This window comes from Vipera ursinii (assembly GCF_947247035.1).
Source record: "Vipera ursinii genome assembly, chromosome: 3".
NCBI lineage: Eukaryota > Metazoa > Chordata > Lepidosauria > Squamata > Viperidae > Vipera > Vipera ursinii.
This window is the reverse complement of record NC_139516.1, coordinates 169,732,013-169,745,872: the sequence shown is the minus strand read 5'-3', so window position 1 is coordinate 169,745,872 and position 13,860 is coordinate 169,732,013. Positions and strand designations below refer to the sequence as shown.

At 37.1% G+C, this 13,860-nt stretch overlaps 1 protein-coding gene across 2 annotated transcripts in view; it reads left to right on the top strand.

The window, feature by feature from the left end:
* Positions 1-10,403, top strand: part of LOC310638714 (desmocollin-2-like) — a 34,267-nt gene extending 23,864 nt beyond the window's left edge. The window contains exons 12-17 of one of the 2 annotated variants that reach the window (XM_083359987.1): positions 3,494-3,706; positions 3,797-4,039; positions 6,545-6,672; positions 8,855-9,136; positions 9,701-9,746; positions 9,831-10,043. In XM_083359987.1, coding sequence (XP_083216113.1) covers positions 3,494-3,706; positions 3,797-4,039; positions 6,545-6,672; positions 8,855-9,136; positions 9,701-9,736 — 902 coding nt within the window. In that variant the 3' untranslated portion in view covers positions 9,737-9,746; positions 9,831-10,043. Of the gene's footprint in view, positions 1-3,493; positions 3,707-3,796; positions 4,040-6,544; positions 6,673-8,854; positions 9,137-9,700; positions 9,747-9,830 lie in introns of both variants that reach the window. The other variant, XM_083359986.1, reaches the window with a different exon arrangement.
* Positions 10,404-13,860: the final 3,457 nt, after the last annotated feature.

Below are 13,860 nucleotides of genomic sequence, written 5' to 3'. Positions count from 1 at the left end.
TACAACCATGTATACATTGAGATTGGCTGAGCCTCCCTTTGTGCCCCCATCCCCAACTTACAGTGACACAAACCCTCCATCTTATTACACCATGTGAGCTAATTGCACAACACACCGGCCTCGCAAGTCAATCATACATAAAGTTTATAAAATTATATCCTGTTCAAAAGCCTAACAGCCCATGGATAAAAGCTGTTCTTTAGCCTGTTCGTGCGGCTGGCTATACTCCTATATCTCCTACCCGATGGTAGGAGAGTAAAGAGATACCGACCAGGGTGTGAGTCATCCCTGAGAATTTTCCTCACTCTTCCAAGGCAACAAGCCCTGGCGATGTCATCCAGTGGTGTCAGGGGACAGCCCACAATGTCTTGTGCTGTGCTCACCACCCTCTGTAATGTTTTCCTATCCGCGGCTGTCAGACCAGCATACCAAACCACAATACAGTACAAGAGGACACTCTCTATAGTAGACCGTTAAAAGAAGGTCATTAGCCGTTGTTCTACCCTGTTCTTCCGCAAGACCCTGAGAAAGTAAAGTCTCTGTTGGGCCTTTCTGGCCACCTGGGTTGTATTAACTTTCCAGGTGAGATCTTCGCAGAAGTAGACTCCCAGAAATTTAAAAGAGGAAATTCTGTCCACACAGTCCTCCCCAATGTAAAGTGGGGCAGTTTCCTCCTTTTTCCTCCGGAGGTCTAGCACCATCTCTTTCGTCTTGTCGATGTTCAGGTGCAAGTTGTTGTTACAACACCATATGGGTAGTTTTTGTACCTCCCCCCTGTATGCTGTCCCATCCCCCCCTGTAATAAGACTCACCACGGTAGTATCATCTGCGAACTTAATTATTGCAGTAGATGGGTCGGATGATACACAGTCATATGTGTACAAAGAGTACAGGTAGGGGCTAAGCACACAGTCCTGTGGCGAGCCGGTGCAAAGCTTCAGGGGGGTGGAAAAAGCAGACCCAACCCTCACTGTTTGTAACCGGTCCCTGAGAAAGTCTTGAATCCAATCGCAGATGGAGGGGGAAAATTTCAAGTCAGTCAGCTTCTTGATGAATCTATTTGTTCCATTATTAATGGAATGCTGCTTTTTTTTTGCTTTTTCTCAATTCTTTATAGCAGGATCATTATAAACATACTCTTGCTTAATGAGTAGAACAACCTGATTGCAAATGAGTTTTTTTCCCAATCTGTTGCCTATTTATCTGATTTGCTTAACTGTGGTTAAATCAGGAACTCGCCACTTATTCTTTACTAATATACACCAAGCTCATTCAGGAAGCTTCCAGCATTATTTATTAATTGATAGCATTATGTTTAAACCTGATTCATAGCCAATGCTTTTCTAGTGACCAGAATATGCGCCCACGGTCTCTTCTTTGTTATAGAAGCTGTGCTTGTTTGGATATAGGGAGGTTGTAATCCAAATGTATACATAGTTATGTTTCTTGCTTTATTTATGTACTGGTATTAGAAAGGGGAACACTTTGGAAGAAATCATTCATAATATATTACCACACTATTTTTTACAATTTAGTAAGAATCCCAGCACTGCAGCTAAACTAATGTATTTTCTTTTGTGTTAAATATTTTTGAAGCCATGATTTAACATGGCTAGTGCCTAACTGAATTTGGAGATTCATATATTTAAGAATTTTTATTGTACCCTCTTAGCAGACATCACTGTGCACTAAAATAGTTTTTAAAAGCTCAAATATTCATGTGTGTCCTTTTAAAGCTGATTTAATTCAAATGCATATAATTTACTCATCTTGCAAAAATTGACAAAAGGCATCAAGTTATTAATCTAATCAATTTTCCTTTTCTTGTAGAATCATAAAAATTAAGTTTTCTATCTAATTATAGTTTTAATAAATGATGGTTTTTTTCCAGCAATGTAAGAACCAATAAGAACATTTGCAGCATTTCTCTGTTACTAACAACGTCTAGATATTGATATGCCTAATGCTAAACAAATGCACTCTTCCAAATAAGCAGTAACATGATTACTTCTACCATTCTTAAATGCCAAGTGTGTTGTACTTTTTGAATATTGACACATGTTCTTAACCTTCTTAATCAAAGATACTAATTTGCTCTCATTTTGCACTTGGTCACACTTTCAAGTCAAAATTTAGGCTTGTGAAGTGAAAGTGAAAAGGATTTAATAACCAGTGGCACCAGTTTTTTTCTTTAACCACCAAAGTTCTGTATCACTGTATACTTACACCAGCTACTATCATCTGGCATTCTCAGTCTAGATAGTCTTTGATAGTATAGGTAATTATGATTACAATTGAGGCCAGAATTTGTGTTGTTAAGCAAGGTGGCTGCTAAGTGAGTTGTACCCAATGTTATGACCTTTTTGCCATGATTGCTGTGGTGGCAGTATTTCAGGCTAATTCTGCTGACTGCTGACTGCCAGCAGTTCGGCGGTTCAATTCTTACCAGCTCAAGGTTGATTCAGCTTTCTTCCGAGGTCAGTAAAATGAGGACTCAGATTGTTAAGTGAATCACTGCAGTTTTTAAGTGAATCATGTAGTCATTAAGTGAATCTGGCTTCCCCTGTTGACTTTGCTTGTTGGAAGCTGGTTGACAAGGTTGCAAATGGTGATTGCATGATCCTGGGATATTGCAGCTATTGTAAATATATGCTGATTGTCCAGCATGTGTTCATGCAACTGTGGAGATGCTGTGCTAATCATAAGTGTGAGGACCGGTTGTAAGTTGTTTTTTTTCAGTGCCATTGTAACTTCAAATAAATGTTTGTAAGTTGAGGACTATCTATACAACGCTTCCTTAAAAAAAGAAAACCTGCCCTCAGTGTAAAAATGTACAGCAAAGATCTAAGTTCCATAGTTATAGTTGAAATAAGCCCGAACAATTTTTAAAGATGTCATGTTCATAATATTCCTATTTGTTTATTATTTATTTTTTGTCATATGTACATGGCTGCCCAGATCACAAACAAGTGTCTTTGTGCAGTGTACAGCAAAGTTAAAAGCAATACATAGAAAATGATCATTAGTGTTATTTTGGAAAACCTTTAAAATTATAAAGGGAACAAAATATTGGACAATTCAGCAGGTGTTAATTTACCTGGATTTTGGAGGAGCTACATACAGCCATTGTGTTAATGCCTTTGTACATATCACCCTGTTTACATGATATACTGTAGTGTATGGCCTTCTCTTCAGATTCCCAGTCTGAAGAGAATCATGGTCTTTCTTATATTGCAAACGAAGGCAATTATATATTCTTAAATTGATTGGAAAAGTCGTACCTTTCCTACTGCTAGCGATTATATGCAAAATTGAAAAGTCAACCTGAAATGCCTTGTGAAATTTTTAAATGTATTCATTCCTGGAAGCAGCTTTTCCATTATTTAAACTTGTATTTAACTCAAGCTAATCATGGTTAGATTTGGATTATAATTGAATAGGGGAGCCCAGGAATACAAGAGCTTCTAATTTCTAAATTGCTTATATTTTTTAGGTGGCAAATCAGGCACTGGAACAATTGTAGTTAATCTACTAGACGAGAACGATAATTACCCAGTCATTGTTCAAAAAGAGTATACAATATGCAGGGACAGAAAACCAATTTGTCTTACTGCTGTGGATGCTGATGTAGCTCCTCACACAGTTCCCTTTACTTTTTCCATTCCTGAAAGAGACACTACAAACTGGAGATTAACTGAAAATGATGGTAAGTGCTCATTTCTAAAATCTGATTTTTTTTACAATTGACCTAATACATTTGAAATAATATTCTCTTTTTTTAATTTTTTTCCTGCAGAAAGATCAGTATATTTAGAACCATCAGATGCTTTAAACTTTGGCGAATACATAATTCCTATTAGAGTATCTGATAATGAAGGCAACTTTGGGGTTTCTGAAATCAAAGTTACACTGTGTGATTGTACAGTTCCTAAAGATTGTATTTACCCACCAAAATCATATGAACCACGTCAGAGTTCAGATGTTACTCTTGGTATTTGGGCCATCCTTGCTATGATTTTGGGATCATTGCTGCTATTGTGTAAGTTTACTTTTTCCTCATTTGACTATAAAACTGAGGTATTGAATTATAGAATGCTTTTGACATTTTAAGTTTGCAAATCAAATTCGCTGATTTATGTATAATTTATTTATAGATAAATTTGTCCATTGAGATATTTGAAGCAGGTAAAAAAAATATTCCAACTGTACTTCAATCTATTTAGATGCTGCAATATTGTACCCTGTTTTGCATGTTTCTAAGCGATGCTGTGATTTTCCTCTCGCAGTACCTGAAGGCTGTTAGGGGCTGGATGGGGAGCAATGGGTTGAAACTGAACCCTGGCAAGCTCGAGTGGCTTTGGGTTTGGGGTTCTTTGGTCCATGGAGAATTGCCACCTTTGGTCTTCGATGGGGTGGCACTGCCCCAAACACACCCTGTGCATAATCTGGGGTTTTTCCTGGACTCATGACTCCTATTTGAAGAGCAGGTGGCAGTCATGGCCAGGAGGGCCTTTGCACAACTGTTTGTTGTGCATCGGTTACGCCCTTTCCTGGATCAATAATGCCTACTCACAGTCACTCATGCCCTAGTCACCTCCACCTTGTCTATTGCAACATGTTCTACATGGGGCTGCCCTTAAAATGCATCCGGGAGCTCCCGTTGGTGCAAAATGCAGCAGCCTGCATGGTTTTGTGCAGACCTCTGTGTGCACATATATCACCTCTCCTGTGGGAGCTGCATTGGTTGCCAATTTGCTTCTGTGTGCAATTCAAGGTGCTGGTTGTTACCTTTAAAACCCTTCATGGCTTGGGACCAGGTTATCTGAGAATCCATCTCTTGCCAATCACATCTACCTGACCCATTAGAGCGGGGAGGCAAAGAATGTTGCAGGTCCCATCCCCTAAGGCAGGCATGTCAAACTCGTGACATCAGGTGACTTTTTCCCCATTGCTGGCAATGGGCTGGGCACGGGTTTGATGTGATGCATCCAGCCTGTGGGCCAGCAGTTTGACATGCCTGCCCTAAGGAGATACATCTGGTGGAACCCAAAAGAAGGGCCTTCTCCATGGTGGCTCCCTCTCTCTGGAACATCACCCCTCTGGAAATTAGACTGTTCCCCACTCTAACACTCTTTTGGAAGGCCCCGAAGATGTGGTCCTGCAAGAGGCCTTAGGAACCCAGAATGGGATGGAGCCCATTAAAGGGTAGGTATGAATGTGTGTTATCTCTGGGAGGGGGTGGGGGATGCGGGCTTATTACTTTATTATTTTCATTTTTTATTATTTTTATTTCTTTTATATTGTGTTTTTGTCCTGTAAGCTGCCTTTAATTGTCATGTGCGAGTAGGTGGCAATATAAATTTTATAAATGAAAGTATGAATGAATGAAGGTCAGTGTGGCGTACATAGATAGGGCTGTAGGGGAATCAAATGTGCTGTTTAAAAAGGCTGCTTTCATTGCATATTCCCAACCTTCTCCTCCTCTCATTCTTTCAACATATAACACAACAGTTTACATATCTGTAAAATTAAAAAATAGTGGATTCATATTTAAACAGGCCAGAGATTGTATACATCGTTAATAACAGATTCACCAGTCTGCTGTACATCGCAGTTGAGCAATTTTCTTCTTAAAAAGCATTAGAATTTCTTTTTCAGTCAATATAAGCCATTCACTTTATACTACAGAAGCACTATAAATCAGGGCCAACTACTATTTATTTAAAATGCTACTGAATCTGGATTTTATTTATTTATTTATTTATTTAGTTACATTTATATACCGCCCTATTCCCTGAGGACTCAGGGCGGTTTACAGGGAATTAAAAAATCCACCATACAAAAGTTAAAAAACCAAATTAAAAAATATTAAATTGACCCTGTATACTTCATGGATTGACCATGAAGATGGATTTTGAAGGTAGTTGAAACTAAATGTAGTTATATAATGCTACACATAATTGATCAAGTTCCCAATGGTGATTGAGCTGTAGAAGTCCCCCACCCCCCTTTAAATCAACTTCAGGCATTTTGTTAGACAAATGATTCCAAATTAGGACGCTCTGTGGGCCAGCCAAATGTTAAAACAGGAAATTTTCTTACACATTAAAATGGATAGGCAAGTTTCAGCCTGCACCTTTGCTCTGCCTGTTCACCAAGCTCTCCTATTTTGCTCCCACGCCTTGGAAAAGTGAGGGAAGGTGGTTCCTTTCATCCTATAGACAAACTCTTGTTCCAAGGTATGTAGACCATACTAACATAGAATTTTTTGAAGGAATGGCTCTCATAGTTTGAATGACAGGAGAACTACAAATAGCTTAAAGCTTTCCTGTGATACCCCTTAGTAACCGGTTCTCCTCACTTTTAAAATTTTACATGATAATAGATAGCATGCAGCTTCTGGAAACTTAGAGAATTAGAGAGTTAAATGGCTGCATTAGAGGGAGACAGAGGAGTTATCTTTGATGGATAGTGGATGTAATAAATACTACTAACAATTAAATGTGCTGCTTTCTCATTAACACTGGTTTTTGTCCTTCTGTAGTAATCCTGATCACGCTTTGTGGATGTTTCGGTGGCGCCCCCATGGCTGGCACTAAGCATGTTTGTGATGATTTGGCCAATCAGAATTTAATCATATCTAATACTGAAGCACCTGGAGAAGAAGTGATGGTAAGTCATATTATGATGCTTGGGAAGTACTTGTGCCTTTTCTGAAATTCTTGTATTGCTGATTAATTTAGAATTCATAGGATGGATACTGAAGTAGGAGGCTATCAAAACAAGTGCTAAGATTGTAACAAATAATATCATATTTACTTAAATTATTCCTATTAATTACAGCACCAGGGGCTGCTCCTCTATCTGCCACAGTGAGCCTGAGTAAAGGGGTAGATTTGGTTGGGCAAGTTTTACAGCCCTACAACCTCTTCTTTCACCCTCCGCTACCAGAGTAAGCATCTGCAAAGGAAGGTTAGATAATAATGAGGATTAAGTGTCTAGTAGGCCCTGGATGCTGCTAAAACAAAAGAAGAAAATAATTATCTGATTGGAGTTAAAGCTACAATTTTGTTATCTCACAGCTTGCAAGAGTAAATAGGTAGAGCCAGCTTGTCTAAACAGCTCTGCTTCCAGCTGTTAAAAGAAAGATGCAAGTCAGTCACAGCAGTATAGGAAAGAAGCTCGCCTTAAGGGATGTGATAGATGACAGGGTGGAAGAGTAAAAATATTTTAAGAAAACTATTTAAAGTTCAGCTGCGTATAAATAGCCTTCCCAAATTTTGAATTCTATTTTAGGATAGAGAAATTTGCAATGGAAGAGAAATTTTAAACAGCCCCTTAAAAATAAAATAATAATAACAGTAACAACCACAATCTTGGGTTCTTCCTAAGGATCTTGGAGATTGGTGGCAATGACACCTGTGATAATTCTCATTCCTTACACTGCCTGGATGGGAAAGCCGTAGCTTTATAGGTGGGATTCAACAAATATTTTGTAATATTCCCATTAATATTAGGCTTCTTTTTAAAAAGTTATTATGGCTTTAATTTGAAAAGCATATCTTTTAATTATTATATTTTGAGTATTAATTAGATTCTTATATTGCATGGGAGTCTGCTATTTCCTTATTTTAATGGCTCAGGAATAATGCAAAGATGTTATTTTCTAAAGCATATACTGCCCCATTTTAAATAGAATTGTCCATGCTGAGCAACATTTTCAGTAATGGTTTTCTGATGCATATGGCATTGAGAAAAATCTAATTTCAGTTTCCACTGGATTATGATTTTTGAATCAAAATTAGTATTCTACCATGGTTTGTATGTGATAACTGCAAGTTTTGGACCGAGATGCCCTATGCATGGTTACCCACACGCTTGTCACTTCTCGTTTGGATTACTGCAATGCTCTTTACATAGGGCTGCCCTTGAAGAGCATATGGAGGCTTCAACTGGTGCAGAATGCGGCTGCACGGGTGCTTATGGGAGTATCTCGGTATTCCCATGTTACACCACTCCTGCGTGAGCTGCATTGGCTTCCGGTTGCCCTCTGGGTGCGATTCAAGGTGCTGGTTACAACCTTTAAAGCCCTACATGGCTTAGGCCCGGGGTACTTGTGAGACCACTTGCTGCCATTGACAACCTCCCATCGCCCGGTTCGCTCCCACAGAGTCGGCCGCCTCAGGGTTTTGTCGGCCAGGCAATGCCGGCTGGCGACCCCCAGGGGCAGAGCCTTCTCTGTGGGCGCGCCGACCCTCTGGAATGAATTGCCCCCGGAGCTGTGGACGACCCCTGACCTTTGGTCCTTCCGCCGTGACCTGAAGACGTGGTTGTTCCAACAAGCGGGCCTGGACTGACTATGGTTTTAATGAGCTTTTTACTGGTTTTTAAATTGTCATATAATTATTGTATTTATTGTTTAATTCTTTTTAAAAATTTCTATTTTATGTTTTTAATTTTTATTGTGTGCCGCCCTGAGTCCTTAGGGAGAAGGGCGGCATATAAATTTAATAAAATAAATAAATAAATAAAATAAGTATCTACGCAGCCTGGTAGAAATGAGATGTAATCATTTAATCTAATATCACAGAGCTCTCCAGTTTCTTTCATACACAAGGGTGATGAACTTAAACAAATGACAGCTACTTGCAACTAACCAATTTCAGGAATGCTTAATAAATTGTTCACATAGTAAATCTACATGTTGTAAGTGGAATATCTATTGGAAAATTTTGTATTTTTTGTTTCTATGGTTCTTCTAATATCTAAACCAGCTGTAAAATAACATCTAAATCTTCGTTGCTTTCTCTTCAAACATTCTAAAGAAAAGCTTTGCCTTTCCCCCCCTTTTTAGGATCCGAACATACTTCCTGTGAAAACAGGAAACATAGTTACCTCTGATCACGGTGCTGCTTCTGGAATAAAAACAGGGGGACAGGAAAGTTTTGAAATGGTCAAAGGAGGACACCAGACCATGGAATCAGTTAGGGGAGGAGGTCAGCACACCTTGGAATCTGTCAAAGGAGTGGGTCATCATACTTTAGAATCTGGAAGGGGATATGGGCAGTCCATGATGGATGCGTACAGATACAACTATTCAGACTGGCAGAATTTCACACAGCCTCGTCTGACTGAGGTAAGGTTGCTAACCAATTTCTTCAGCATGTATCTTTAGAGTTAGACTTAACTGTCTACATCTATGGGATGATACAGTCTGAATTTGGGATCTCACTGAATTCTCTATTGTTTATAGAATCTTCCTTTTAATTGCTTTCTTGTCTCTGGATTTAGGTGAAATAATTTTGCTTTTGTTTATGAATTACCATATTGTTTAGAAAGATTGTTTATTTGGACTTGTGATTTGTAATGCCTGTTTGCTTTGTTTTGTCCCCACTTGCCATATTGTTTGTTCTTCTTTCTTTAACCCATTATAATAATTTTTTTAAATTTGCCTGCTAAGCCTCTTTGAGTGCCCTCGTTATAGAAGGGCTAGGCACACATGTCAATAATAAATCTAAGCCAATTTGATCCACCAATATAGCATTAGTAATTTATATACAAATATTATTTAATTTTATTTGCAATTGCTTTAGAAATGCTAAGTTGTATATTTGTGATCAGTAGGAATCTGATTTTTTTTTTGTTAAAGTCTTCGTAGATTGAATGATATAGACCAATCATGTGCATTTTTTATATATAGGAACCCATTAGAGGACACACTCTGATTAAAAATTAAACATTAAAAGGTAAATCAATGAAATTTATTTTATGAGATATGTTTTGGTTAGCTTAAGGAAACAAATGACTTTTTTTTTCTTTTTCCTGTGCAGAAAGTATATCTCTGTGGGCAAGACGAAGAGCATATGCATTCCGATGACTATATTCTTTCATATAACTATGAAGGAAGAGGATCGCCAGCAGGCTCTGTAGGCTGCTGTACTGATCAGCAAGAAGAAGAGGCACTTGACTTTTTAGATCAGTTGGAACCAAAGTTTAGGACATTAGCAGAAACTTGCGTGAAGAGATAGATGACAGGGTGGAAAAATCACCACTGCTTTTATGCAGAATAGCTATTTCAAAGCTTGAATACACCAGATTTATGTTTCTTGTTTTTCCTGTAATGGGTGTGGTTAATCTAAAGTACAGTCTTTACATTAGGCTTGTCAGGACTAAGGTTTCTGTATCTAAACTTCAGGTGCTGTGTTCTGTTTTGTTTTAGACTCTCTTTAGCTGCAACGTCAATTTGTAATTAACTTGCTTTCCAAATGCAACAGTTTTATTATTTTTCTGCATTTCATGGGGATTATTTGGGGCTGCTATTTCCACAATTTTCAGGTTTCAACCATGATAACTAGGAATTCTGGGAGCTGCAGCCCTCCCACATCTGGAATATCCCCACTGGAGAAATTCGTTATTTCCTGCTTTTTTTTCCTCCTTTTAGGGATTTTGCCTGGGTGTCAGCAAGCTTTCTTTAATTTAGCTAAATCTTTAGCTTTATAGGGAGAAATGACAAAGGATTGCAGTTATTAATTACTTGCATCTTATGAAAACAAAGATTCTTTTCTGTTTTCAGATCAAGATGCCATTTTTTTTGGAAGACCTTCCTTTCCATTCATATAACCTCTGTTTTTCTCCTTAATAAACACCCAGTGTTTTATGATCACTGAACATAATTAGGCTTTATCATCCTTTTTTAGGACTTGGAGTGGGGATTGGCAAGGGTACTTTGGCAAAGATTGGTTTTTCCCCTAAGCCTGCTAATTTCCTCTTTTTATGTGGATGTTGTTCTTTTGACCAATAAAGATCTTTTAACAAAGTAATTGCTTATATACCATGAAATGTCTCTCTTAAATAAATCTTTTTAATTAGAGAATACATGGAATGAAAAGCAGAAATGGTTTAGTGTATACATTGATAATCTTAACAGTATAGCTAACATAAAGGATGTACTTAATATCACTGCAGAAATAAGCAAAGAAGTGCAAATGCAACAATTTTCCCCAAGTGTTTAAATTAATTGCAAAGTTTTATTTGCCTTGTTGTTCACCTGACGAATACTTTCCTTTAGTGTAATTTTTAATTACATCATAAGCAGAGGTAAAACTTGAGAAGAACTACTAATATCAGCACTGCATTTTCTTTTCTTTCATCAAAAGCAAAATACAGAGCCAAACTGGTTAAGGAACAACCTATGTTGACTCTTCATTTTATGTAATGAATCATGCTTTGCAATTTTTATGTGTGAACTAACATGATCCTTATTATTCTGGTGTAATATAGATTCATTATATTTGTACACCTATAGTTAGAGAATTGGAGAGATACATAGGGTGCTAGCAATCTATAATCATAAAAAAATGACAAGAAGCATATAGTATTTAAAGGTACTTTTTTGTAGACTGAAGCTTTACCTTCACAGGTATAGCCTAAACATGGAGCTGAATCTAGTCTTCCTTAAACTAAATAATTGGAAAAATTATAACCTGTTTATCTAATTAATTTCGATTGAGGTGCTCTAAATATAATTGGGTCCAGGTACATTTTACAGATCTTTTAATAAATAAAAGTTCTGATAGTCTATAAATACTAGCAAAGATAAGTAGTTTCAGAGAAAAGTGTTGTTGTTGCTATTGCTGTTGTTGCTAATAGTAGTTTGCTTTGTATTCCTGATATGAACATTTAAGTGCATCAGTAGGAAATGACCAGGTCTGATATAATTGGATATAAAAGCATAAAACTCTGTTACTTTTGATGCACTTAATATCTTAAATATTAAAAGAAATATTTCAGAAAAATAGGAAATAAATTATGGGTCAAGGTTTTACTAAACAATTTGATTCCAGTTTCTGAAATTTAATAGTGTTATTTCACATTCTACCCACATGGTGGTGAACCTATGGCACATGTGCCACAGGTGGCATGCAGAGACCTCTCTGTGGACATGCGTGGCGTTGCCCCAGTCCTAGGCCTTCAGCTGGGTTTTATAAAACCTTTTTGCTTTTGGCCTCCGCTGCCGTGTGCAAAAAACAAAAAAAGGTTCAATCAATCAATCAATTTCAACTTCTCGCGGGGGAAAAAAAGATCTTGCAAAATTGGAATTGATTGATTGAACTTTTTAGTCACACCCAGTCTGCCTTTACCCCTGCAGCCACGCCCACCCAATGGGCAATGCCCACTCAACGAGCCACACCCACCCAATGGGCCATGCCCACTCGGTACCCGATGATACATAAGTGGGTTTTGGGTTGCAGTTTGGGCACTTGGTTTCTAAAAGGTTTGCCATCACTGGTCTACCCCATATGTGACCACTTAATGTTACTAAACTATGCTCAAAGTAGTGGAACTAGTTAATAGTAGCTGCATTTTGCATTGGTTTTAATGTGATAGACTTTACTAATTTTAGCTTACTCATATGTTTGTAAACCAAGGGCAAAAACAAATGTGATGTAAGTAGTAGCAAGAAAAATGGTCTGTATCAAGGCTTCATTCTTAACAATTTTTTCAGAGATAATAGAGAATGGGTTACTAAAGTTAGCTTAGTTATTTGCTCAACATATTACATCATTTAAGCAAAAATTCTGGGTGGGAATTCTGTGAATTCTAGTCTAGTATAACTGGAGGGTGCAGTATTGGGCGTTCTGTGGTACTCCATGTAAATTTTAATTGTTATGTGAGTATTGCCATTGAGGGTAGTTGTGGTTTTCCATCTTCTGCTCCTTCCCTTCCTCCCAGTTATATGACATTTATAATTAAATGAATTCTCTTCATAACTATTATAGAAAATAAAACCCTCCAGAATAATTTATGTTCTAAAGAATGCTACATTGTCTTAACATGGCAATTAGGTTTGAATTTATTACTCCTTATCAAACTTTGTCAACTTTTGTGTTAGTTTATTTCAACTGAAGTCCAATTTTTGTCAGTTTATAAATTACGGTCATGGCAAAAGCCTATGGCTGTAATTAAGGGGAAAAAAAAGAAAATAATGTACTAAGTATGAAATATAAAATAGAAATTCATAATGAGACCCGATATAAATAAAATTGATAAGAACATGTACAATTGGGACTGAGACATCTACAGGTAAGTTTTTTAGGTCATAAAATTGGTTCATTTCTGAGCCCTGTAGTTGTAATATAGGGGTAATACTTAGTATGCACTATATTTGAGGTGCTTTGAATGTTCAGGCAAAGTTTTGTACATATATTATTACAGTTTCTGGTTTTTAAGTAGTTTAGATATGGGTTTTCTCTGCTTTCCTCCTTTTTATACTTGCCTCACAGTACTAGCAAATATTTTAATTATGATATTAAGACTTCTTCATTTCTATGGGGTGCAAAGATTAAGATGTCTGTATTTTTTAAAAATTAGGATGTTTTTAATCAGAGGTCAATAGCAGACAAACCTCTTTCTAGAAGAGGTTGTTATCCAGATTTTTTCCCATACAGCAATGCTGAGACATACGGATCAGGCTAAGAGTGGGACATAAACTTCCTCCTATGCATTTCTGGCAGATTAACTAATAAGGAAAATCTCCCTTAAAAGTGTTAAAAGTCGTGGTAGTCCTTAATTTTTCATTTGGAAAAAAGTAAAGACTGAAATAATGCTTGTTTAAATCTTAGTATGTAAAGTTGATTTTTATGTATTAAATTACAAAAATATAATAAAAAGTATCACAATTTACCAGCAAAGTATGTTCCAACTTAAAATGAGTTGGGGTTTTTTTGCAACTCTGTTTCTAAGTAGTTGTTTAAACATACTGTATAATTTCATACCTTAAAAACATTTTTACATGAACAATACAATGTCTTCTGTGTAAAAATAAAGATAACTTCTGTAAAACCTGCTTATTTTTTATGT